Source organism: Apus apus, chromosome 2 (assembly GCF_020740795.1).
Source record: "Apus apus isolate bApuApu2 chromosome 2, bApuApu2.pri.cur, whole genome shotgun sequence".
Taxonomy (NCBI): domain Eukaryota; kingdom Metazoa; phylum Chordata; class Aves; order Apodiformes; family Apodidae; genus Apus; species Apus apus.
The window spans coordinates 152679801-152706987 of record NC_067283.1 but is presented as its reverse complement, the minus strand read 5'-3'; the positions used below and the strand labels follow the sequence as shown (position 1 = coordinate 152706987).

Here is a 27187-nt window from a genome sequence, read left to right as displayed (position 1 = left end):
AGGTGTTTGTCAAGAGTGACATTTGCTAACATGTTAGGTCTTAGGTTCTTTCCCTGGTTATACGGAATAGGTTTATTTTTGCAGAACTTACTTAAAAGGAAAACTTTTAAAAAGCAATCCACCTTTTTTACAAAACTTTCTACCCTCTGGAGTTACCATGATGAGCAGGTTGCTGTGTTTGGGAGGTGACCAGCACTAGTTGTTTTGTTGATTCAGAGAATTGGAATGAAACTTTGCCATTTGCTTTCTCTTATCTTTGGATGGAACATGGTTGTTGAAGGGCTGCTGTTAAAAGTGACATCTACCATTCCTTGATCAGGGAAAGCGTGTCTGCCTGTGTAGGTGGGTTGTCCAATTCTTTTGCATGCAATTGCTTTCCCTTCATGCATGGGCAGGTGGAGCTCCTGCAGCTGTCCTTGCAGGTGACTCAGCTGCTCTTGGGGAGGTGAATGCCAGACAATGATTGTTCATAACAACACTATTGCCATAACAGTGTTCCTTTAGATGATTTGCCAAACAGCTTGGGAGTTTTTCCCTAAGAAGGGGTGAGCAAACAGTGTGAATCTTAACTTTTACTTTTCCTCCCACAGGGTAAGGCTGGGGACTTGTTAGGTACTCTGGGTACATGTTAGGAGCTAAGCTGCCAGGGCATTTCCCCCTCCACACTGTTGCTTCTAGTGGAAATGCTGAGTAGGAGTTGGGTTTGAGAGATAGGCAGGAGGCTTCAATAGAATGAGCCAAAATGAAATTGGTGTTGAGGTGGAGCTTGTCCTTACTGTGAAAGAACATTCCCTCATACTAGGATCATGGCTGCATCCAGGTGCATCTTGTTGCCTCTTGTTGAGCAAGTTGTGGCTTGGCTGCTGTATGTCTGTCAGAGTAAACACCTTCAAAATCCCTAAAAATATTCAAAATTATCCTGCTTTACCTCTCAGGAACAGGGAGAGAACCTTTCCTCTCAGACACCATGCTTAAAGATGGACTTCTGAAGGCTGAAAACCTGTGTCATTTTAGACTTGCATGTTCTGCCACTGACTGTGCTTGCAGAGCTCAGTGCCTGTTTTGCTAGGGAAGACACTTCATGTCCCTATTTTCTGCAAGAAGCCATAAGCTGCAGGGCTGAAGCTCACAAACTGTTATGATTCATGAAAGTTAATGATGGGTTTTGAAGAAACCGAATCTTCACACCCTCTTAGTGGGTAAGACTGTATTATCTGGCAGCTTTTGGTGAAGATTAGCAGCTTCTAGATGTCTGTGGGGACATCCACTCCAAAATAATAAAAGGGGCTGTGTCAGTACTGATGCCAGTTTCCATGATCCCAGGCAGCAGTACTTTTACTGGGCTGGTCATTAAACCAAGCACCAAAGGAGGCCATCCCTGGGTGTGTCTGCACTAGTGTTTGAGTTTGGGGACCTGAAGCAGCCTTCACTGATAAAAACCTCTGACAAAATTAGGTTATCCCTGTTTCTGACCAGTTCCATAACAGGGTGATTTATATTTGCACCACCCTCAGAGAAGGTTTGTCTTCAGGTCCAGGACAGACTTATGCTCTGATATCTAGCAAGGTTTTCTTGTGCATTTTTGTTGATGGTAGGTCCATTTGCTGGTAACTTCTCTGGGTTGTTTCCCTCTCCATGAAGAAGAAGGAACTGCACCATTTCTGTGGTTGTGGTGCTACATGGAGGCATGTGGAGCTGGCCACCCAAAATGCCATCACTGCAGTGTTTCTGCAAAAAGCAGCTCAGACTCTCTCCTGTAGAATGATCCAAGAAGGTGGAATTTGCTTTGGAAATCCATTTTTTAGTAATGGTGTTACTTATGCAGTGTATTTCCTCATCTTCCCCTGTCATTCCCTCAGGGACTACATGGGCACAGTTAATTAAAGATGCACTTGGGGTGAATTCTCAGGTTTTTCGACAGCACGACTCTCGGCAAGTTTAACAGGATTGTTCCATTAAAAATAAGAACAAAAATCAAGGTGGATGTTTCTTCCTGAGACTCTAATATGTTTATTTACATCCTTTAGGTCCTTTACAGAGCAACTGAGAAAGATTTCCAGGGATGCAGGAATGCCAATCCAGGGGCAGCCGTGCTTCTGTAAATACGCGCAGGGAGCTGACAGTGTGGAGCCCATGTTCAGACATCTCAAGAACACTTACACTGGGTTGCAGCTTGTTGTAGTAATTTTGCCAGGAAAAACACCAGTCTATGGTCAGTATGTGCACATCAATCATGAACATGTTTTTCAATCACAAATTGATATATTTTTTGTGAAGTATCTGAGTGAGAGAAGTTTTAATTCTAGAAGAGCTGTGTGCGTTCCATTTAGGGAACGGGCTGTAAATCAGTTTTATTCTTCTTGTGCTGCATGATGTTTTATATTAAGACCTTAATTCTTTTCATTATTTTTGTCTATGCTTTCAATTTCCTTTTCCACATTCTTCCTGTTGGTTACATTTGAGATGCAGTTTGTGAGTGAGAATGCTAAACCAGAGCTTTTTGGAAACTGATAGGCAGTGGATTAAAATGCACTTGTGTGCTAAAAATTCCAAGTGATGGAAGAAGTCATGAGCTCAGGACCTGTCATCATCCTTTGGCAAAAAAAAAAAAGTTGAGTGAAGGAGAAGATTTCTGCCTATTGATTTTTGTTCCCTGTTCTTTCATTTTTTTAACTCTTGGGTTGCAAGGACACAGGTGCATGGAAGGTGAAAACTCACCAACTTCAGCTGTTTTTTTGGAAGCAGATTGAAAACGAGTGCATTTTACATAGTACATTGATTTTACTGTGTTTTAGATAAACCATGCATTTTGGTTTTAACTAGTCCTTCCTGTAGGCAAGAGTGCTCTTTCTGCTATCCTTCCTCCTGTTTCCACTTGCCTAATTGCAATCAACATCCACTGTTTTTCTCCCATAGCTTCATGGACTTTCTTTTCTCATGGTTCAGATCTGCCAAGCAGCTGCAGATTCATTTTATCCCATCCCTCACCAACTTAATAAAGCAGAAAAAAAAAACTTCCTAACTTTATTTTCCTGTGATTATCTCATAGAAGCTAACAAGAAAGATTAAAAAGCCAACCTTAGTGGAATAGTACCTTTTTTTCCCCCTTGAATTCACCCTTGCAAAGAAGGTTGCTTGTTTCTTTATTTGCTCCAAATAAATGCAGTGCAAAATGACACTGTCCCTCTTCTGCTTGGCATTAAACAGGGACTCTTTCCTCTGCTTAACCACGGGGAGGATGTAGCACCACTTTCATCTGCTTTCTGTGTCATTATCTTTAATTGTAGTTCTTTCTGCCCCCTCTAATCATCTGTATTTCTCCCTGCACTCTTCCATACTCTTGCACTGCCTACACCCTTTTCTCCTTCTCTCACCTTGCTGCTCAAAAAGCCTCTTTCCTTCTCCTCTTCCCAAAGGGGGATTGTATCTTCTCTGAGCCTGTCTTGGAGACCAAATTTCCTCTTTTCCTGCATGTAAGAGAATGTCTCTCTTAGAGCCTGTGAATCTCAATTTTGTTGTTAACAATAGGATTTGGTTTAACCTTTTGAATAGTACAGTTCTCATTGAGTTTGTTTTGGAGATTTTATGGTCCATCCTTGGCTAAACTGACTGGTTTTAGTCAGGTAGTTTAGTGCAAACTATGAAGTTTGCCCTATTAATCCAGTGTTTAAGGATTAAACAAGTCCTCATCATCCTAAGACTATTCACATTACCTACTTCTTTAGCCAAAGGTTCTTCACTGGTGATAAAACACAGCATAATTTTAAAATTAGAATAACTTTAAAAATGCATTAGTTAATATAAGCCATAATATAAGGTTTAATGTTTAGGACCTGCACAGGTGGAGCAGTACAGAACTTGGAGGAGGGTTATTGGAGACTGGGCATGGGTCTATGGGTTAAGTTTCCTCTTGTTTCTTTAAGATTAAACAACCACTTTGCTAGGTCTCTAGGAGTAGTTAGTTGTGACTGAATTAATGTCTTCTATGTTGTTTAATTTGCAGCCTGCACATTTCAGATTTTTCCCCTCTTGCTTTGCAGCTGAGGTGAAGCGTGTTGGTGACACCGTGCTGGGCATGGCCACACAGTGTGTGCAGATGAAAAATGTCCAAAGAACAACACCCCAGACTCTGTCTAACCTTTGCTTGAAAATAAATGTCAAATTAGGAGGCGTAAATAACATTTTGCTGCCACAGGGAAGGTAAGTCATCTTTCAGAGAGGAAGAGGGCATTGTAAAGAGAGCATTCATCACTTTGAGATAACTTGGGTGTTTTTATCTGTAGTCATAGCACTAAAGTTCAAGTGACTCTTCAGGTGAACTATCTTTTGTCTTCTAATAAATAGTCCTGGAAAAGTTAGGTTATGAAGACTGGAGAGGAATGCTTGTTCCAGTTGAAATTTATAATCATATCATAGAATGGTTAAGGTTGGAAGGGACCTTAAAGACCATCAGGTTCCAACCTCCCTGCTATGAGCAGGGACACCTCCCACCAGCCCAGGCTGCACAAGCCTCATCCAACCTGGCCTTGAACACCTCCAGGGATGGGGCTTCCACAGCCTCTTTGGGCAACCTGTTCCAGTGCCTTCCTACCCTCATGGTGAAGAATTTCTTCCTGATGTCTAACCTAAATCTCCCCTCTTGGAGTTTTAATCCATCACCCCTTGTCCTCTCACTACAAGCCCTTGTCCCAAGCCCCTCCCCAGCTTTCCTGGAGGCCCTTCAGGCACTGGAAGGTGCTCTAAGGTCTCCCTGGAGCCTTCTCTTCTCCAGGCTGAACACCCCAACTCCCTCAGCCTGTCTCCATGGCAGAGCAGCTCCAGCCCATATGACCACTGAAGTATACAACTTTCAGTTGAAATAAGGCAAATAAAATAAAAAATTTTGAGTTTTCAGAAACAAATACGGGCCATCTTGAATAGCAGTGCCTTTTTCCTTGAATCCTGTTAATTGTGGTCAGGATTCTTCATTTTGTTGAATGTCTTAACTTCCATAGACATGTAAAAAAAACAAAAGCTGGGAGCAGAAAGCTCTTAATTGATTTCCAGGTCCAGTTTACCTGGAAAAGGAGTTGAAGATACTGTTGTAGAAAAAACATAGAAGGACTCACCATATAAGTAATTTTATGCTGGATTCCTAAGCATAAGGTCCCTGCTGAGTGGCACATGTTGACAACAATAATTTGGCCAGGAAGTGTAATTCTGCTGATTATTCCAATAAACTGTGCATTCATGAAAACGGGGTTATGTAAAGGGGAAACCAGTAATGGCACAGGTACACCCAACACCTAGGCATTCTGGAAAATTGCAGGATTTGGAGTATTTAATAGAAAACACTTAAATTATTCTTTTCTGTTGATTGAGCAGTTGGAAATAGAACAGCTTTTTATTTGTATAATTGCGTTGTATGTTACACTGTTATAATTACCTTCAAAGTTCTTTACAGAGAAGGTCTGAAAACAGCTCAGTCTCCCTATGTGCCTGTTTCCCTGCACCCCCAGATACACAAGAAAATATTCTGGTGGCCCAAGATTCCCTGTTTAATAGCATTTTATTAAAGAATAGAGTTGAAGCATAGAGCTTCCAGTGTAGTGTTTGGGTGTTCTACTCTTGATGCAGTGGATTAATATCTTAACTTCAAGGTTGGTTTAAATCTTCAAAGTGTAGTTAAAATGAAATCTTTTAAAGTAATACCTGTGATATCTGCAATTTTTGTACTTCCCTACCAGTGCTGGTTTTTATATATATATATATATATCTGTATATGTGTACAGTCTTTTCATTTTCTCAGATGCTTTTTGATGCTAAAGAGTGAACTTTTATTCTTTTCTATGGCCTGATTAATAAAGGCTGCAAAAGTTAATTTAAAACAAAGCAAAACAACACACCCTCATTTTTAATGAACAATAGCAATTAGCAATACTTTCAAAATATGCTGAAGTATTTTGAGAACCCTAATCAGGACTGCTAATCACTGTCACAGTACGAGTGACCAACTCTGATTGGGTGCAAATTGTTGACTAATTCCTTCAAGAACACAGAGTGTTACTTACTGAAGTTACAATGTGCTTTACCAAGTGTAAGCCTTGCTGCTTTTACATGCTTGTTTTCTCTTTGTCAGACCCCCAGTGTTTCAGCAGCCTGTGATATTCCTTGGTGCAGATGTAACTCATCCACCAGCTGGAGATGGAAAAAAGCCTTCCATTGCTGCAGTGAGTAAACTGTGTGATGATCTTTATAACCCCTGCTCTCTCCTGCTGCTCCCTCTAATGCATTTTATGATTTTCAGTTCTTCTGTGGTCCATTTCTTCTGATTGCCTAATTGTAAATTATTTTTCTGCAGGAATCTAATGAAACCTTGGAGAGCTTGCTCTGATCCTAATTACTTAAATGTGTGTATTAGCTTGTAAAATGCCTGAGCTGCTAATACACAGAGGAGCTTTTCTATGAGCTGATATTTATCAGCAACTGGTAATAAGCTGGTGCATGTTTAAATCTGCTTTTTCAGCAGTTAAAAATGTTAAGAATTTATCAGCTACTGATAGGGAGTTTGACTGGCTCAGTTGTGGTTTTTGGGGACTCAAGCTTCCTGGCAGCACAAAATGTGCAGTCATTTCTTGGAAATGGGCTCCTTCAATACAGGGAAAAGCCTCTGACTGGCTTTATGTCAGACACCTGGAATGGCTGTGCTAGCTTATTTAATCATGAAGAGCTTTGGTGCTAAATAAACAAATACCTGTTTTAAAAAGTTATACACGTTTCCAGGGAAAACCAGGAGGAGCTCTGCTCAGTTGGGATTTTTACACATATGGAATTTGGATAATATTTATTTTTTTGGTCTGTTTCTTTTTAAGTCCCATGTCACTTCTACAAGATACGAATTTTGATGTTTCATAAACAGAGAAACCCCTTCCCATGGTAGGCAGTGTCTGTTTGGTGTGGATTTTTCATAGAATCACAGAATCACTTAGGTTGGAAGAGACCTTCCAGATCATCAAGTCCAACCATTAACCCTAATCTACCAAGTCCAGCACTAAGCCATGTCCCCAAAGTGCCACATCTAAATGACTTTTGAACACATCCAAGGATGGTGACTCAGTTATCTCCCTGGGCAGAATTTTCCAATGTCTGAAAATCCTTTCAGTGAAAAAGTTCTTCCTAATGTCTAGTCTAAACCTCCTCTGGTGCAGCCTCCTTTCCTTCAGACTAAACAGCCCCAGTTCCCTCAGCCCCTTCTCAAAAGACTTGTTCTCCAGACCCTTCCCCAGCTTCATTGCCCTTCTCTGGACACATTCCAGCCCCTCAATGTCCTTCCTGTACTGAGGTGCCCAAAACTGGACACCAGTGGCCTCACCAATGCTGAGTACAGAGGGACAATCACCTCCCTGGTCCTGCTGGTCACATTATTTCTAATACAGGCCAGGAGGCCATTGGTCTTCTTGGCTACCTGGGCACACTGCTGGCTCATGTTCAGCCAGATTTCAGTCAGAACCCCCAGGTCCCTTTCTGCTGGACAGCTTTCTAGCCACTCCACCCCCAGCTTGTAGCATTACATGGGGTTGTTGTGAGCCACGTGCAGGACCCAGCACTCAGCCTTGTTGAACTTCATACAGTTGGTCTTGGCCCATCGATCCAGTCTGTCCAAATCTCTCTGTGGAGCCTTCCTACCCTCAGGCAGATCAACACTCCCTCCCAACTCGTCTGCAAACTCAGTGAGGGTACATTCTATCTCCTCATTGTTAATAAAGATGTTAAGAAGGAGTGGTCCCAACGCTGAGCCCTGAGGAACCCGACTTGTGACTGGCCACCCGCTGGGTTTAAGTCCATTCCCCACCATTCTCTGGGCCATCCAGGCAGTGTTTTACCCAGCAGAGAGTGTGCCCATCCAAGCCATGAGCAGCCAGATTTTTCATCAGAATGCTGTGGGAAACATTGTCAGAAACATTATGGAAGTCCAGGTAGACAACATCCATGTAGTGCCTCACCATTTCAGTTCTGTGTATGAATCCACTGTGTCCCAGAGAAGCACTTGGTCTTCAGGAGTGCAAATTCCTGTGCTGCAGTCCTAACTAAATGGCATCAGTGCTCCAACTTAGATTTGGTTTTTTTAACTGTCTGTAGGTGCAAACAGGAAATCAGCCTTTCAGATTTAAAATAAGTCTTCCATTTCAGCAGGGTGTGACCACAGGTAGCGTCAACTCACAGCTCTCTCCAAGCACATCACGATTTTGACTACATCTTTACCAGGTTACACCTTACTTTACAGGATCCTGTTAAAAATACTGTCTTCGTGAAATACCTTGAGTCAAGTGCTTTTACATTTGGTTTTGATGCTCAGCCTTTCCTCACCAGGTTGTGGGAAGCATGGATGCTCATCCTAATCGATACTGCGCTACCGTCCGGGTCCAGCAGCACCGCCAGGAGATCATCCAAGATTTGGCTGCCATGGTCAGGGAGCTGCTGATTCAGTTCTACAAATCGACCAGATTTAAGCCAACTCGTATCATCTTCTACAGAGATGGTGTTTCTGAGGGGCAGTTTCAACAGGTTAGGTTTTGCTTTTTGGGATTGCGATGGTGTCGTTTTCTGGTAGTGATGTAGTTTGATGTAGTTGGAGTGATGAGAAGAAGTTCACCCCAAACAAATCCTTCCTCACCAAGTTCTAACTGAACAGGGAAAGTCTTTTCACATTTTTCATGAGCTTTTTCAGAGTTCTTTTACACTTCCCTTTACAAAATGATTAATCATCTAGCTTATAGCACTCAAGTTATGTTCAACATCTGTGACCAACTCAGGATATATTAGTACTGTATCCCATAAAACTGGGACAGGAAAAAAACCCTAAGTGTTAACTAATTTTCCTGCTTTTTTAACCAGGATCAACAAATGCTGTGTTTTCACACTCTCACTTTTCATTAGTTCCCAAAAAAATTCAACAGACATTTTCTTGTATTTATTTTGTTTGCTTACAAGTACTAGATGTTATGAAATATTTTTCTATATAAAGATTCTTACATACACTTTCCAGTATTTTTATATGTAAAATAAAAGACACAGAACTTTGTCAGCTTCTCAGAATCCAAGGGGAAGGTAGTAAATGTCACTTCATAAACTTGAATCAACAAAACTAATCTTTGTGTGAACTTGTAATATTATTTGCCATTTATCGGTGTTTTTCAGTGAATCTTTATAATTAACCCAAATCTTAATTAATTGTTTCTGTTTGATTGCATTTCCCTCTGTCTCAGTTTTTATGGATGCCTGTGATTCTGCATGAGAATTCACAAAGCTGGGAAAGAGCATGCAGTTGAGCAATTCTGGATTTTATCCCCTGTGCTTGTCTGAAAAAGAATTAGGCTTTAGTATATTCAACAGCCTAATTAAATGTTCATTTGTATTTGGCAGTTGAAAAGGTTTTCACATACAGCTTATTAATCCAAGCCTCATGCTTGGAGCTGAACAAATATGGAACCAGCTCTCGCCTGGCTCAGGAAACTGGTGATCTAATTTGTTCTCATTAAGTGAAGAAATTAAGGTTTGGTCCTGCTTGCTTTGACATCTCATTACTCTTGAGTGACAGTGCAAGAAAGAACATGAGAGATAAAGACTCATCTGTAGATAAGTAAGAATAATCTGTGAGATTTAATATTGATCACACATCTTTGTCTTTGTGACTCAGGTTCTCCATCATGAGTTGCTGGCTATCAGAGAAGCATGCATTAAGCTAGAGAAGGATTACCAGCCTGGAATTACATTTATAGTTGTGCAGAAGAGGCATCACACCAGACTCTTCTGTACAGATAAAAACGAACGGGTATGTTCTGATGGGGACTGGCAAGTCCCTTGCAGGCACCAGGTTCCCTGCTGCCTGCTGCTCATGGAGGTAGTAAGAGACTTCTTTGAACACCTACATAACACAGTGGGTGAGATCTCTCTGTCTGGAAAGGAAAACCTCTATTTTCAGTCCCATATAATAAACTGGCAATAAGCTTTTCTGAAATGTCTGCAGGGTTTGCCTTTCCATGAGTCTGTCCTTTTTCTACATTCATCTTATTTTTCAGGTTTCCTTTCAGTTTTTTTGCTGTCTCAGGGTCTGCAAGGGTTGAGAGTGATCTTAGTAGTGTGTAGGGTTTGTACTGTAGATGTCTACATCTGGAACAGTTCCCTCAGGCACACTTCTTGTAGTAAATGGGGATCTGTTTAGTATTCCCAGCACACCTTAAGGCACGTTTCATTTGATTCTGGCACTAGTAAGCTCACTAGTTTGGTTGCTGTTTACTTTTGAGTTACTGGCTGAGATGTAGACACCTGCACAGTAGACACTGAAATTGTTAGGTGAGATGAACCTTGCACTTGGAGAATACTTTCTTTTCCATTAACACTGATTTTGAGGTACCTTGGTGTGTAATGTCTTAGAAATGTGGAGATTGGTTTGAGCATGTCAAGTGTCAAGACACAGTAATGGTACTACCAAACATCTTAAATTGGTTTACTAGTGTTTTGTAGGGTTTTTTTTCACAGAATGGTTTGGGTTGGAAGGGACTTTAAGGATCATCAGGTTCCAACCCCCCTGCATGGGCAGGGACACTTCCCACCAGCCCAGGTTGCTCAGAGCCCCATCCAACCTGCCCTTCAACACTGCCAGGGATGGGGCAGCCACAGTTTCCCTGGGAAACCTGTGCCAGTGTCTCACCACCCTCACAGTGAAGAATTTCTTCCTAATGCCTAACCTAAATCTCCTCTATCCCAGTTTAAAGCCACCCCTCCTTGTCCTGTCACTCCCTGCCCTTGTCCAAAGCCCCTCCCCAGCTTTCCTGGAGCCCCTTCAGGCACTGGAAGGTGCTCTAAGGTCTCCCTGGAGCCTTCTCTTCTCCAGGCTGAACAGCCCCAACTCTCTCAGCCTGTTTTCTTAGCAGAGGTATTTTTACATGTACTTCACATAGATACAATTTTATTCCAATGTTATGGGTCTAGTCTAGGATGGAGTCACAGCTGCAAACAAAGAGTTCCTAATGACAAACCTCTGTTTACATAAAGGGTTTTTCATGTTCTTTTTCCTTACGTGTGGCTTTTCTGTGTGAGCATTTGAAGTCCATTAGACTTCAAAGCAATCATTAATAACTTCTGATTCTGACATGAAGGTTCTTTTAATACTGATAACATACTAAGATTACAGTTGGTACATTGTTCTCAAGTAGAGCCTATTTTTAAGCTCTGCTTTGAAGTAAAACAGATGGAAAAGGTGGCCTGTCTTTAAAAAACTGTGGGTTGTCCTCCATAGTGGGGAGACTCCAGATTTTCAGTTGAACAAAATTTAAATTTTGCTCATTCTTGACTTCCTTTTATTCCCCTCCCCCCCTTTTTTTTTTTCCTTGTTTTTTCTTTACTGTACAGCTGCAAAGAGAAAAAACCCAACTTTGTATCTGCCTTACTATATTTGCATTTTCTGTTCACACAGGTTGGAAAAAGTGGAAACATTCCAGCTGGCACCACAGTGGACACAAAAATCACCCATCCATCTGAGTTTGACTTTTACCTGTGTAGTCATGCTGGTATTCAGGTACAGCATTTTGTGTGGGATGGTCACTTTCAAAGCCAGCACTGGCTGTGGGAATTTCCCCCGTTCTTTGCGTGGGACACAAATGGCACAATTTCTATCTGTGTCTTTTGGCTTTTCATCTCTGCTATCCCAGTGCTCTTCTGTCACTGTTAAAATCCAAAAGAAGTAATGAAACTAAAGAGTTGTGAAGCCCACCCTGTGCATTTAGTTTCTTGTGCTTCACAGAATCATAGCAAATGCTGAGTTGGAAGGGACCCATCAGGATCATCGAGTCCAACTCCTGTCCCTGTGTAGGGCACCCCAAGAATCACACCATGTGCCTGAGAGCATCATCCAAAGGATTCTTGAACTCAGGCAGGCTTGCTGCTGTGACCACTGACCTGGGGAGCTTGTTCCAGTGCTCAGCCACCCTCTGGGGGAAAAACCTGGTCCTGATACCCAACCTAAACCTCCCCTGATTCAGCTTCCCTGAGTCCTGTCATTGGTCACAGGAGGGAAGAGATCAAGACCTGCCCCATCTCTTCCCCTGGTGAGGAAGCCACAGGCTGCAGTGAGGTCACCCCTCAGCCTCCTTTTCTCCAAGCTGAATAATCCAAGTGACCTCAGCTTCTCTGCTTTCTCTGTGCTGCTTTGAATGGCAGCAAAGTAGTTGAACTGATTTGCATTAACATCTCTTGAAATGTGCATCCAGTTCCTCGGAAGCCGCTATTACATTTAGCTTGTTCCATTGGAGCTTCACATCTTGTGATTTCTTCTTCCCAGTCAGAAACAGAAGCAATTAAACAACAGCAGCACTGAAAATGAAAATAGTCTCAGAAGAAGGGTATTGAACAGGGGCACAACTCAGCTGTTAACTATTCATGTTTTGCCTGAAGCTGCTTTATATGGTGGCTTTTTGTCAGATCTCAGTTTCACAAGATGGAGGTGCATTTCAGTAAGATCATTTCAGTAACAGGGATGAAATTCTAGCACATGCCATCCTGTCCAAAAAAGCAAAGGGATTAGCTATGTGGAGAGCAAGGAAGGAGGTTGTTTGCCTTTTTTAAAGGAAAAATTTCCTGCCACGTGTAGAATTGCTCCCGTGGTGTCTGAGGAAGCGACCGGTTATGTTGCGGTTCACTTGCAGAGGTGGAAATTCAAAGAGATCTTTTTGGAAATGCTGATGTCCTGTGTCATCTGCCCTCAGGGAACAAGCCGACCTTCTCACTACCACGTCCTCTGGGATGACAATCGTTTCTCCTCAGATGAGCTGCAGATTCTCACCTACCAGCTGTGCCACACCTACGTGCGCTGCACCCGCTCCGTCTCCATCCCCGCACCAGCTTATTACGCCCACCTGGTTGCCTTCAGAGCCAGGTACCACCTGGTGGATAAGGAACATGATAGGTGAGTTGCATGGTTTTGAATCATGACAGAATTTGGAAGGGTAGTGGGCGTGGTAATTCCAGGGTCAGTAGTATCTCCAGTTAGCAGTCTGAGGGTAAATTTCGTAGAAATGATAAGGTTGGAAAAGACCTTCGAGATCATCAAGTCCAACTGTCAGCCCTACACCCCTGTGACCACTAAACCATCTCCCAGAACACCACATCTACCTGTTTTTGAACACCTCCAGGGACAGTGGCTCCACCACCTCCCTGGGCAGCCTGTTCCAATGCCTCACCACTGTTTCTGGGAAGACATTTTTCCTAATATCCAGTCTGAATCTCCCCTGGGGAAACTTGACCCCATTTCCTCTTGTCCTGTCGCTGGTCACCAGGGAGAAGAGCCCAACACCCACCTCACTACAGCCTCCTCTCAGGTAGTTGTAGAGAGCAGTGAGGTCTCCCCTCAGCCTCCTCTTCTCCAGGCTGAACAGCCCCAGCTCCCTCAGCCTCTCCTCATAAGACCTGTTCTCCAGACCCCTCACCAGCCCAGTTGCCCTTCTCTGCACCAGCACCTCGATGTCCCTCCTATCCTGCAGTGCCCAAAACTGCACCCAGGGCTCGAGGTGCAGCCTATTTGTTCTTACCACTAAATTTTAATGTGGAAAAAAGCAAAACAATTTCCTGTGTCCTTCTGTGCCTTTTCCTGTTTCAGAACTTCACTGGTGTTTTAAGGGTGATTAACTTTTGACTGTTCTGTTCAGAAGAACTGAATGATACATAAACACAAAATGCAAAGAGAGGCAGATTAAACAGGGTTTCTCTTCCCCCCCCCCCAAACCTGTTTGGTTTTTTTTTTTCCCCCCAGTGCTGAAGGAAGCCACACTTCTGGTCAGAGTAATGGCAGAGATCACCAAGCACTTGCTAAAGCAGTTCAAGTTCATCAGGACACCTTGCGCACTATGTACTTTGCTTGACATGTTTTAATGTTTAGCAACTCAGTTCAACACAGAGTTGGATTCACAGGAGACCAGCTGCACTTAGACCAACTGTTGCCCAAGCTCCAGTGGCAGCCAACAATGAGTGATGCATCTTAACATGATTTTTTCTTTCCCAGTTGCAAGAAGGCCTTCCGTCCAGAATTTCAGACTTGATTATGAACTTGCATTCTTGTACCAAACCCCACTATTGTTGGAAATGTGGTTTGCCAAAAAAATCTCTAAGCTGCTTGGTATAAAACAGACCCCTATTTTATAATTAAATCAAGAGCTGTGATCTCAGGGCTTAGGGAAAAAAAAAAACACACAACAAAACAACAACAATAACAAAAAAAAACAACCCACAAACCTCCTCATTCAGTTTGTTAATTAATCAAATTGCTTGTAATAATTTGGAAAGATCTAATTCATACTAAAGGTTGATGAGCTAAAATGCTGTGAATTAGCTTTTAATACAAAAAAAAGCATTTTTGGGACTATTTATGAAGCCTTGGTGATTCTAGATGCATTTACAAAAATGTTTATTTTCGAAAGAAAAGAATGACAAAATTCTGGTTTTCAGCTGTCTTATAAAGATTATTCTCTGTGTGTCTAAGGGCAAAATGTATTTTCTGAAGCTTGTTCCTGAATGTTTTTTTTTATTGTGCTGCGTTTGAAAATGTTTTTCATAGACTACAGAAGAATTTTAAGAAAATAATGAACTTGTACCTAAGCTTTTAATAGGTCCAGTTAAGATTGGCAAAAGAAAATGTGCCATTTAAGGAAAAAAAAAAATAGTAAAGAATTTTTTAAAATCATACTGACAGCTAACTTTAGGATTTGTCATACAGGACTGTGACACTTGCTTTCCAAAGTCTCTAAAGAATACGGGTCTGTGGTGATTTAATACAGTACAATCCTTTTTCACTGTTGTTTTGAGTTAATGTAAATTTTATGTATGTTTCACAGTATTAATGTGATAGACTAGAAGCTATTATTTATTTTTATTTACTAAGGAGTGCCCATTATACTTCTGTTAACATATCAAGAATGCTTTGGAGTTAGAAATTCAAACCTTATCGTGGGGACATTAGTATTCAAATGCAAAAAATATGCAATTGACTTCGATGTGAGAGCTCAGAGATACCTACAGTGGATATTCTAGTCCTGCAGCTTGGGGTTTGTAGAAAGGCTTTCTTAAACCTGCACCCAACACAGCAGGTTTTACCTCTGCAGTCCAGAGACGCACACGAGACCAACATTCTACGTTCGTTCAAGCACAAAAACCAACTGTATTTTATTGATATGTTGAATATTGGGGAAGCAGGAGCTCTGATAGAAGGGAGTGGCTCGTGTTTGGAATTTAGACAGAAGTCAGAGAATCTATGCAGTAAAGATAAATCTTAGGAAACGTGAAGTTTACTTACGAAGGGAGGTGAAACTCTCTTCGTTATGCATGAGGTCAATAGCAAATGTGAGAGTTTTGCCATTCTCTTAGGAGAAGCATTAATTAAAACTGATAATTATGAGACAAACGCTTCTGTTAGTTTGCACACTGGGTTCATAAAAACCATAATACATATGGAAACCATTGCACTAATTATGATGCCACAAGCAGGTTTAGAAGAAGATGGAAAAAGCCCAGGAAACTTGTTTATGCTGACTTGATTTTGTTTGTTTTTCATAGGATAACTGAAATCACATGTGAAGAGGCAGGTTTTTCAAATTTCATTTTCTTCCACGGATTCATTTTGCTTCATCTTTTCCCTTTTCTCTTAGCAGATGCTCAGTCATTGTTGTGACTACATTTACCTCTAGCCACTGAGATGGGAGAGTAGCTTTAACCAGTACAGAGCTCTGTGCCATCCAGCAGGTATAGACTATAACCAGTTGCTCTTGAATAAGCTAGAAAATGCCCAACCTTTGCTGCAGAAGGACTTGTAGGTACATAACTTTGTGCAAGTTCAGATCTTTCCTTGTAGCAGCATGTTGGCTGCCAGTGTTGTTTGGGTGAAATAACAATGTAAAACCTATTAAGAGCTTAATTGTATTTGTGTTCTTCTAATTGGGTGGTTAGGTTGCTGGGTCAGGTTTTCTTCTTGGGCATAGTTCTGTAAATTCAGATTTTCAGTGATGCTGGTAACAGCACACAGCAACTGCCAGGTCTGTCTGCCTGCCTGCCTGTGTCCCAGCCAGGTTGTACATCCCTCTCCTGGAGTACCCCTGAACTGCAGAACCTTCCCTGGGTGTTTGTGGTGAACTTCTCTGTGTGTTTGCTCAAGGGGCTGCAGATTTCAGTCAGGATTTTAATTTGGCAGAGTTTTATATAAGAATTATTTTTTTATCAGAATTATTTGTCACAAATAGGGAAAAGATCAACCATTTTAAGATGCCACTTAGTAGAGACCTCTTGGATGTGAAATCCATCCTCCTCTTTCCTCTCTGCTCAGATTGGGAATAGGTGACTTTATACAGGTGCTCAGATGGGGCAAGGAGGGCAGAATCTTTCTTGACCTCAGATCTTACTTCTGAAGCAGACCTTGGGATTCACTGCATCCTATTTGGAATGTCTTCTTTGGGCTGGAATCGTTGTTCCAGCTCCTTTTTGTGAGAAAAGGAGTATTAGGCAGACCCTTAATCTGAGAGTAACTGTCATCTTGGAACAGAAATTTTGTGTAGCTTTCCTTCTCTGAAGTTGTATGAACAACTTGGGATAGTTATAGGCATTTCAGGCTAGGGACATTTTTACCTTTTACAGATCATTTTAAGCCTCTAATACTGCTAATTGTTTATGGCTTGACTTCTCCCTCCTTTCCCCTCCCCTCCTACCCCCTGCAAGTGATGAATTAGTGAATAATTTAAAGCATTTTTCTAAAAAAAAAAAAATATTGACTAAGTATATACTTTGAAAAGTACAGTGTTCTGTAAGTCCAGCAGCTCTGTTTCTGGGAATATTTTCAATATAAATTGCATGATTCAAAAATGTCTTCTTGAAAAAAAAACAAACCCAAAACATCACAAACCCTGTTTTTTTCCCCTCTTCTTACCTCCCATGTGTTTTGTAAGAACAGCAATATCTCAGGTAAATGCAAAAGCTCAAGATGTCTCTATTTCACACACATTCCTGCTGTTGAAGTCACAGTTGAGGTTGACAGTTATAACCACTAAGTCACTATGCAGCTCAGGTCAGCAATAACCAAATGTCTGTTATTTTCAGGCAGTTGTTTGCTTAGTTCTTTCCCCAGACTGTGCAAAGAAGTTCCATGACTCCTGTTCCCAGAGTGTTGGGCAGGACCTCATCCCTTGCCTTCCTCTTGCTCTCCAGTATGTTCCTGGCAATGACCTTCTGCTCTTGAATTCAGCTGTTGGTGCAGGTGGCCCTTGTGCTCAGCAGCCTGAAAACTGATGGTAATTGCACCCTGGTGACAAAAAATGTGTTACTCCATTGCAGGCATGAGTGGCATGGTGGGCAAACCAGACCACTGCCAGTGCTGCAGTATTTCTTGTGAGAGTGTGTTTGAGAGAGGAACAGATACTAATGAGTTGCCTGCTATGGGTTAGTTTTCTCTGAAGTTATTTTAATGGAAATAGTAACACTATTGAAACAAAAAAAATAGTCCAAGACTGGAGCAGGCTGTAGAATCTCTGAAATCTCTGTCCTTGGAGAGGATCAAGCTTGGCTGGGCAGGTCCCTTGCTGGACCTGCTTTGGGCAGGGGGCTGGACCAGGCATCTCCAGAGAGCCCTTCTGGAGCACATGGTCTGTAGCAGCCCCCCAAAAACCAGCAGAGAAAGTGCAGAATGTTGGGAGGTTGAAAAATGATATTGACAAAGATAAAGTACTTAAAAGTTGTCTTTATTTTTTTAGTTTTGGAAATTTCTGCTTCAGTGACTGAATTTTTTTATCACGTCCACTCCACCTCTTCTAGCACCCAGGAAACAGATTCCACCCTTAGTAGGGAATCTTTTATGAAGTGTTGGAAGTAGGTGGATTTGTCTCTGCCTTATGTGTGTTTGGCATCAAGAGAGCCCTATGCAATCTGAACACTGTGTACATGCACTGATGTGTGGAGTGAGATCACTTGGTTTATTAGAACTCCTTATTTTGGCTTGATTTGAGTAGGAATGTTTCAGCAACCATATTTTGGCTTGCTCTGTTACAGTCAATGATCTGTGTTACAGAAGCTTTGTCATGTGAATTTCCTTTTCTCTAGATGTGTCAGGTTTGGGGCAAGTTGTTAGGGAAGGGTGTTGTGTCTTAATCTGCTGGAGCCAGCATGGAAAACTTACAGGAAATTTTTCTACTTAAAACAAGAAATCCATAATAAATATTTCTGATCTTCATCCAGGCCTGTAGGCAACATTCCCTGATTGTAAAAACCAGAAGGTTGCCAAGGTTTGGCTTTAATTGTGACCCTCCTGGAGCCTTTGTCCGTTTTCAACGTGTCGTGCTCAGATGTTGGTAGATCAAACAAAAGAGAGAGTATTTCCACCAGGATTTTAAAGTTGGACTTCTGAAGGGTAGGGGGGTGTGTGGGGGGGTAGGTTTCTGTGTGCCCCCTTTGCTTTCTGAAAAGACTGAAGGTTCTGATCGAGTTCAGATGCTTCTGAAGTTTTAAGGTGCACGAGCACAAAGGGCTTTCTGTGAAACAGGGGATTGTGATCTGGAGGGCTCTGGGCTTGGCTGCCAAGGCTGCTGCCTTCACTGCAGCAGCAGATCCCTCAGATTCAGGGGTCGTGTGTCTCTCACCAGTGGAAACCCCAGTCTGCATCATCCCAGTCAATCTCTGAAATACAACTGAGAGCAAGGACAGGAGGAAGGTCTGTGTTAGCACCACCCCCCCCAGCCAAATTCAGTGGATTGCTCTGGGCTTTTTAGTGTACTTGCAGATTGTTTCTTTTGGAGGAAGAATGTGGGTATTTAGAGGTGAGAAATGGTTGGTTCTACAAGTCATGCTTGCTCAAAACTAGAAGTCCTAGAAATGCAGGACTGGGACCTTTGGACATGCAGATGGACTTGCTTTTCTCTTGATTCCAAGCGTCTCTGGTGGCATTGATAACCCATAAGGGACTTTTAAAAAAAGAAATACCTATCTTCTACACATGTAAAAGAAGTTCTCAGTATTTTTCACATTCAATACCAATGTAATAAAATCACTTTTTTATTATTTTTTTAATACTCTTCTCCTACAGTAGCATCTCTTTTTGTCGATTTGTCCTGCCAGTGTGGCTCTTTCAGCTTCTAATGCAGGACAGTACATGTTTTTACTCTTCTCTTGACATTTGGTAGCATGTTTCTTGATGCACACATGCAGCCTTTTCTAAGAAAAAATTCAAGTAGAAGGTAATTGCACTGATTTTTTTTGTTTTTAAACTCCCTTTTTACTGTAAGACTTCCTGTTTGCATCTGCTGTAGTTGTTTGAAGATACTGTAAATAGTGCTACGTATAGCAAATACTGAAATGCTGTGGATACCATTCCTTGTTGTATTCTTAGGAATACTGCCATATTTTACAGTATTGAGACATGAGCTTTGGTTTTAAATATTGTGAGACATTCTGTTTGCATTGTGATACCAACCCAAGGGCACAGTTGCTTTGTCACAGTGGAAATATTTAGGGTTTGTCTGAATTTATAAAATACTTCTTCCTTCTCTGTGCACATTCCTCCTAGACTGTAGAGATAACAGAGGCAGTTTTTAAGCTACCAATGTGCTTGTTGTCCGTGCAACGTTCAAATGCCATCTTTGATTATCACTGTTAATTGGCTAATAGCATTGCCATGATATCCAGACCATCACCTGTAGCTCTCTTGCCTTTTCCTTGCTTCGTTTGACGTCTGGTTCTGGTGTCCTATGAAGAGGGACCTGTCTGTGTGGCAGAACTAGTGGAATAACAGGGATTTGGGATCTAGGGGACAATGTCTTGCTTTCTGTCCCTCCCTGGGTGTGGGATTGTTTGGTGCAGTGGATGTTTTAGTGCTCTGAGCTAAGAAGTAGTGTTGCCTCTCTCCGTGCCCACGTGAGAAGGCTGTGGATCTCCTGTCCATCAGCAATGGCCTTTTGCTTCTGTAACCCTCCAGGACAGGAGAGGCCCAAACCCAGCCCTGCTGTCTGGCCTCAGGATGTGAAACAGCAAGTTCTGCCTCCTGTTTCTGAGGGTTAGTGACTGGAAAGGTGCATTCCTCTGAGCTGGTTTTAATCTGAAGGCGACGGTGGGTTTTTTTGGTGTGTGTATGTGCTTGGAGTGGCACATATAACCCATTTTATCTCCTTTAGTGTTTCAGTTGCTTTTTCTGTGTTGTTTCTCTACCTGAAGTGTTAATATGAATGTAATGGCTTGGCCCAATCACCACAAAAGGTGGTTTTGTGATTCTTTTTAGCAAGCAAAGCAGATGCAGTTCAAGGCTACCTCCTGTACTCCTCTGCAGATGAATTCATTCCATAAAGTGAACCTGCTACTCAACAGCCAAAATGCTGCCAGATGAACTGTCCTTTTACTGCCTGGTTTGTTGCTGGAGAACTAGCAGTGCCATACTGTGACCTGGGCGGCTGGTGGTCGCTCCTTCTGTCTTCCTGAAGTCTCACTCTGTTGATGCAGGGGATCCCCAAGGTGTTGTCCAGCCAAATGGCACCCCTGGCACTGGGGCAGGGTCCCTCCATAGCAACAACTCCTCCTCTAGCCTGTCCCTTCACTCCCTGAATTTACAGACTGTTGTTTCCCTTTGAGGAATGTTCTCATACTTCAGCTGTTGGCCGAAAAAAAGTGTCATGTTTTCACTGAAAGTGACATCATGAAGGTGCTCGACACATGTCTTGACTCTGAGGCCAAAATTAGGCATTGGATTATTTTTTTTTGTTAACCTATTTTTTAGGTAAGTTGGCATAAGACTGTAACAGTGAAAATACTATCTTCCCTGCTCAGATCATAAAAAAAAACTTTAGAATGAGACCTTCCCCTAGAACAAGATACCAAAAAACAACCCCAATCTTGAGTGTGTTCATCATGTGAACATTTAGTGTCAGTTCTGTGCAAAGCCTTGGCCCTAAGTCAACCATGAAATAAGTGCATGCAGACTAAAGGTGCTTTAAATGACCTGAAACTGTAGGAAACTATGTTAAATGCATCATATTTTGTTTACAAGGAATCCAAACAAGCTTCCTCATTTTATAATGAACCACTCTGATGACAGAAATAGCACCTGTTCCTGCACAAGGTGCTGGTGTGTGGTTTCATAGCAGTGTTAAAAAGAGTTTCTTAAATGCTATTTAAAAGTAACTGAACTTTATGCCACAGATGTTGGCATCTCAGAAGCAGACTTGCTGGGATTATATGCTACCTGCAACTTCATCATCTTAATCTTTGGGCATGGACACTAAAGAATCTTACTGAAGGCAGGGAGGATTGCTGAAGTTCTGACTTTCTCAAGCCAGTTTCTTTGTTGAGCACTGGTGAGTGGCGAGTAACTATGCTCAATAATACCTGAAAGGGGTTAAACCTCCAAAATGTTGTTCAGTTCTCAGTTGTAATTTAACAGAGCTCCCCCTAAAAGTGTGAAGGATGGGGTTTTGCTCTAAGATAAACGGCTGCTTTTCAGAATATTTTTCACTACATCTTGTATTAGGGATCCATAGACACTATTGATGTTGCTGTGGCCTGGAAGGGTTTCACTGAACACGCTTCTCCATGAGCTTATCCTTGTAAAACAACCAGTGGAACACTGTGTGCTTTCCAGACTAGCTCTGCAAACCTAAAGGAGCATGGGGAGCTGAAGCAAGGAGAGAGCCCTGTGCTGGGTGCTTGTCATGCATACATGGAAGAGAAATTCCATCCCTCACCCCACACACGTCCAGCAGCCCCTTCCTAGAAAGGGAATTATTGGCAGGCAGTTCCTTCCTGTTGACTTCTGGCTTCAGTCCCTCTGTCCAGAGGTCTTTGGACTTTGGTTGGAGCAAGGACAAATATCCTGAACTGGGAGGTGTGAAGGTTTTGCTGAGAGTGAGTCTTGGGAGTTCTGCTTGAGGCAGCTCCAAGAAAGTGAACCCACAGCAGCAGCTGAAGGCTTCTCCCTCCCATCTAAATAAGTATCTAAATATCCTCAAAAGATAATGTGCTTTGAATTTCTCCATGCACTGCTTCAACAGATGCATCTTAAAACTACCTGTGGCCGCTCTTCAACCAACCAACCAACCAACCAATCAACCTACCTGTGTTGCTTGGAAGAGCTTAGTATTGGCATTACAAATCTGTATTACAGGGTACATTCATTTCTACTTGGTTCTTAGGAGTGCACAGATTTTAGGTTTGTTTTTCCCCCACCTTTTGGAGGTGCTGTTCTACCAGACTGCTTTAGTTTTGATATTTTTTCCCCCTTCTTTCAGCACAACTAAAATACCTGCTGGAGTAGCTACCATCTGATCATCAGCAGGGCTTACAGATACGACTAACCTGGGAGCAAGCTTAGGAATTGTCCCTGCAATATAAATTTGAACTTTTCTGGCCATTTTAAGGTGTTTTTCAGTGTGCCTGGCAAGCATGAATTGTGCAAAGGTCAGCAAGCAAGCTTGGCTGGTGCTCTTTGTATTTGCTTTGTTAGGTTAGATTTCCTGTCAGAAAATAATAACGTGGACTCTATTCTGTATGTATCAGCTTTTCCTGTTTTTAAATCCATGAATAGGGGAAGCTTCACTCATGCCAGTATCCATGAAATTGCACATTTTTGCTTGCCATGTGCTTGACTCAGGGCAGGTCTGTGCTGTGGGTGGGATCAAACCTGCCTCGTTTTGTTTCTGGACTTCACCAAAGTTAGCTCTGCATCAGCTGTGAGGTGCTCAGGTCCCACTGCTTTTGTGCTGTAAAGAATAAGGTATTTTGGCCCTGATTTTCTTGCTCCTGATGGTTTTTCATGGAACAAGACTGAGCCCTTGAATTGCTCATCTCATTTACATGTGACAACTCTGTAATTTTAGTTTAAAGTAAATAACACGTCTCTGACCAACCTGGATCTTTACCTGCTCTTCAGTCAGTGTTGAATCCCCAGACTGTCTCCCACCAAGAGATTTTTTTGCATTTTTTTCCAATTCTTTTGCAAGATTCCAATTCTTTTCCAGTTCTTAATTCTACCTGGTTTTGGGCAGTAGAAATAATTTGAGTGCCTGGGGTGAGAAGGGTTAGATATTACATGCTTCACCTTAACAAAGCTTACTTAATTGCCAGGAGGCCTTTTGGGAAAGCAAGGAGGAAGAAATTTTTTTTTTAAATCAACCAAAAAGCCCTAAAACATAGAAACAAAAAACATCAAAGAGTAATTTTAAGAATCATATATCTTGGAAAATCAAATTAGAAGTGAGGTGCAATGAGTCTATCTGGCAAAGTGATGTGCTGTCCTGAAGTGTTACCACTTGTTTTCTGTAATTTGTTGATAAATCTTAGTAGATTATATATATATATACATTTGTGTGTGTGTGTTACACACACACCTGGTAGTGAAAGGAAAGCAGGACTGTTCATAGAAAATACAAGCTCAGTAGTTTGCTGGAAATAATAAGCACAGTTTCACTCATTTTCACAGCACTTCATTAGTTTGTACAGTCACCAAAAAAATCTCAAGATTCAGAGCAGTTCATAAGTAAAGATCCAGTCCCAGATTCCTGTGCAGCAAAGTGGTTAACTTGGTCTCAGGAGGGTGAGATGGAAAACAGAATGTATTGATTAAATACTCCGCCCCCCCCTTAATTTTGGTACCTTGCAGATTTAGTTGACATCTCTTAAGGTTTTAATTGTTTAACAGTTTTCAATTATTTTTATTTTTATAAAACAACTGAAAAAGAACCAAAAAATCAATTCAAAAAATCCATGCTGTAAATGTTCCCTTGAATCAAAATGGTTTTATGACCATTTAAAAGTTTGCTATTTTTGTGAAAGAAAAACAAAGAAAGAAGGAAAGAATGTTAAGGGCCACATTTCAAGTGGTACTAAATGTACGTTGACCCGTGTGTGTGTTGCGTCTGTATTTAAAATGTCTTGTGCTCGCAGTATGGAAAGGTGCAGTGCTGTTGGGGTAGGAGTGGCACTTGTCACACAAAAAGCAGACACAGAAATACCCTCCAGTGACTTGTCAGGGCCTCAAGGTCATGGTAGGATTTACTGCACAGCTGGGAAGTGTCTCTGACGAGGTTTCCCGTCGGTGCGTGGAGCTGCAGCGCATTGTGTCTGTCTTGAGGAGGCAGGTTAATGTTTGCATTGATGCTGTGTGGCCATGCCACTTAATTAAGCCTTAACTAAACAATAAGTTTGTCAGATTTTTCTCAGAGTATGCAACAATACTGTGGAATGACAGCAGGATGTTCCTATGAACTAATAGGAAAGGAAGTCTTCTCAAGCTGGTAGATCCCAAGGCTGTGGCTGACCCTTGTAGGCACTGGCTGGCACTGTTGCTCTGCAGGAACTGGGCTCTGGGCATTGTCTCATCTCCCAGCTTTGTCGTTGCTGGTGTTGAACAGATTCTTCTCCTTCCCCCTGCTAGGAAATCTCTGCCTGAAGGAGGATTTTGAGTTCTTCCCTTAGCTGTTCTTGAGCTCTGTGCTTGCGTCAGGTAGCGCCAATCGCTTTCCCACTGACACAGGATCCTTAGGCCGTTCGACAGAGAGGCGAAACAAGTGTTGGGGACCCAGCTTTCTTTTCTGTTGTGGGGGTTTATTTTTTTTGTGCGTGTGTGTTTGGTTTGGGTTTTTTTGTTGTTTTTTTTTTTTTTTTGGATTTGGATCTACCTCATGAAACAGTTGGGTGCTACTTCCTCAAATTGTGGATGGGATTGGCAAAAGCGACCAAGCTGCACGTGGTGCCGCCCTCCTGGGCGGTGCCGCCCAGCCAACCAAGCCCTCTGGCTTTCTTCTTCAGAGACAACAATCTTGTATTTGAGTTGGATTCTTTGTGCCTTTGTGTTGTTGTGGTTTGGTTTTTGGTTTTGTTTGATTTTTGGGTTCCCTCCTCCCCCCCCGCCCCAAGTGCATAACAATCAAAAGTCGTTTTCTTAATGAAAAACAGCAAACGGATTTTAACCGCCAAGTGTAACAACAAAACCCAACCAACCAAAAAAAAAACAGGATGTAAAACGTATTTTTCACTGTATCAAGTCATAAAATGTACAGTTTCACAGCAGAACTAGGCCAAGAGAAATACCCAATAAAAGAACTTTTTGAAATATATCATCCCAACCCTAACATATTCCTCAGTGTATCTACATATGCACACCCGTGTCGTTCACAGTTTGTGGGTTTGTGTGCAAGGGAATAAATAATAACTTTTCCAGTTTTGTATGTAACAGTTTACAGCTATGTGTAAGTTTTTTCTACTCTGTGAAATCTTTTTTACTTGCAAAAGAATTCCTCGTTGGGACATTTTAAGTTGTGATACGCTATCGTTTTTTTGAAGTTAAAAGAAAAAGAAAAAAAAAAAATAATTCCAACTTTTTACCAGTACCTAAATGCAGAAGGGGGGGAAATCTTTTGTGTAAAATTGTATTTAGTTTAAATATTAAAGAAAATAAATAAATCTATCTATGGAACTGTAAAAGTGCTGCCCTGGCAGGACTTCAAAGCTGTTTCCTAAGGCTTTCTGCTGCAGAGAGACTCGAACAAAAGGAAAATGCCTCTGTTCAATGTTTTTTTTTATAAAACTGCTTCATCAGGTCTATACTTAAGCTATATTTTCTAAAGCCTAATCATCCTTATAATATGCTGCATAGAAATGATCAGCATGGTTGCACTTTCTCAGTAATAATGGATGCCCTGCAATTGGCTCGTGAGAAGGACTTTAGTTTTTTAACAAAAAAAAATAAAAATAAAGAGTACTTTGGGCAGAAGGTAATATTTATATAGGTACCTCAAGAAAATAAAATAAAAAAAGAGCCTGAATATGCTGCATTTTGTTCCTTTAACATTTTTCATGTAGCATTTATTTGCTTTTGGTTTTATTTTATGTTTATTTGAGTAGGTGACTAGCTACCTGTTTTGCTTTGGGGGACCCTGGTAGCGTTTCAGACTGTTTGCTTTCTGTTGATCTCCTAGAATGTAGTATCCTTCCTTGGTTTCATGCAGTAGCTTGGGGTAGGGTTTGTTGTCTACACAAAGGGGAAGGGGGACCATGAGGAGATGCTCTTTAGGTAGAGGTGAGGAAAAGGATACTACCTTTCTGAAACAGACAGTACATGTGTTCCTAGTTCTTTTTGCTTGTGCTGCTTTCTTGACTCTTTCCTCAAATCCCGAGCGTGGAGAGGGGGCAGCTTGTTAATGGAGGAGCAAAACCAAACTGACCCAACTTGCCCTGGTTTTGGGGGCTGCTGGAGGAGTGGCAGGACGTGGGCTTGGCCACGCCCTGCCCCGAATTCCCAGATTCTGGCATTGGAAAGGGTTGCCTCCCCACCTTGGAGCAGGATTCCTCCTGCTCCCTGACCTCTTGCTGCTGTGGGTTCCTCATCTGCGTCTTCATTCCCGAGTCAGTAAAAACCTTCAAAATGTGCAGAGATGGGGAATTTCTTTGTTGAGAACTGTTGAAGGAAGCTTCAAAGGCTGTGAAATCGAGCATTTATTGTCATGGGGTGGGTTTGGTTTTTTTTTTAAGCTTAGGTGGGTCCTTTTCCAAGTTTGTTTTACAGCTTGCAAGGCAAAATAGTTTGCACTACTTCTGCAATAAACTCATGAAAAAACCTAACAGGTTCTGTTTTGGTTTATTACTGTATATATACAACTAATACTAAAGATTTAGCATAGTGTTTTTCACCTCAAAACGTAAGACTTGTAACAAGCTCAGAATGCTGTAATTCCTGACAAAAATAATGATGTGAATGATATTTTATAAAGTTATTTTTTATGGTGTCCATTTTGTTTTGCCTCATAGTATGTCAATAAAATAAAATTCCTCATCTTTACAAGTTGCTGTTTGAGGCCTTTTTATTGAATTCAGTCGTTTTCTGCAGTTCCTCATGCCCTGTGAGACTTTTTCCTGACCTCAGTAATTTTTGAGTAGAGAAGAGTGGTGGGAGGAGATGTTGGTGACTGGGGAGCTGCTGAAGGTGCCACTGAACAGAGACACGGGTAAGTCCCTGGGAACTGTGCAAATAGCTGTTACTTTGCAGCATTGCTGCTGTGTTCTCACTGCCAGAGGTCAGATTTGAATGTAAAATTATGGATTGCTTAGAAATAGTTGTTAAAAGCTCTGCTAGCAGATTGGAGATGGTACTGATCCCATATAAACCCTGTACCAAATTCTGCTCTGTCAAATCCTGATACAAATG

The 27187-nt window shown here is 41.7% G+C and overlaps 1 protein-coding gene across 3 annotated transcripts in view; it reads left to right on the top strand.

The window, feature by feature from the left end:
* AGO2 (argonaute RISC catalytic component 2) overlaps nt 1–26824 on the top strand; it is a 67595-nt gene extending 40771 nt beyond the window's left edge. For all 3 annotated transcript variants that reach the window (XM_051612470.1, XM_051612471.1, XM_051612472.1), the window contains 8 exons: nt 2028–2212; nt 4041–4200; nt 6119–6209; nt 8350–8544; nt 9677–9811; nt 11456–11557; nt 12744–12943; nt 13787–26824. In XM_051612470.1, the coding sequence (XP_051468430.1) occupies nt 2028–2212; nt 4041–4200; nt 6119–6209; nt 8350–8544; nt 9677–9811; nt 11456–11557; nt 12744–12943; nt 13787–13895 (1177 nt within the window). In that variant the 3' untranslated portion in view covers nt 13896–26824. The remainder of the gene's footprint in view (nt 1–2027; nt 2213–4040; nt 4201–6118; nt 6210–8349; nt 8545–9676; nt 9812–11455; nt 11558–12743; nt 12944–13786) is intronic.
* Nucleotides 26825–27187: the final 363 nt, after the last annotated feature.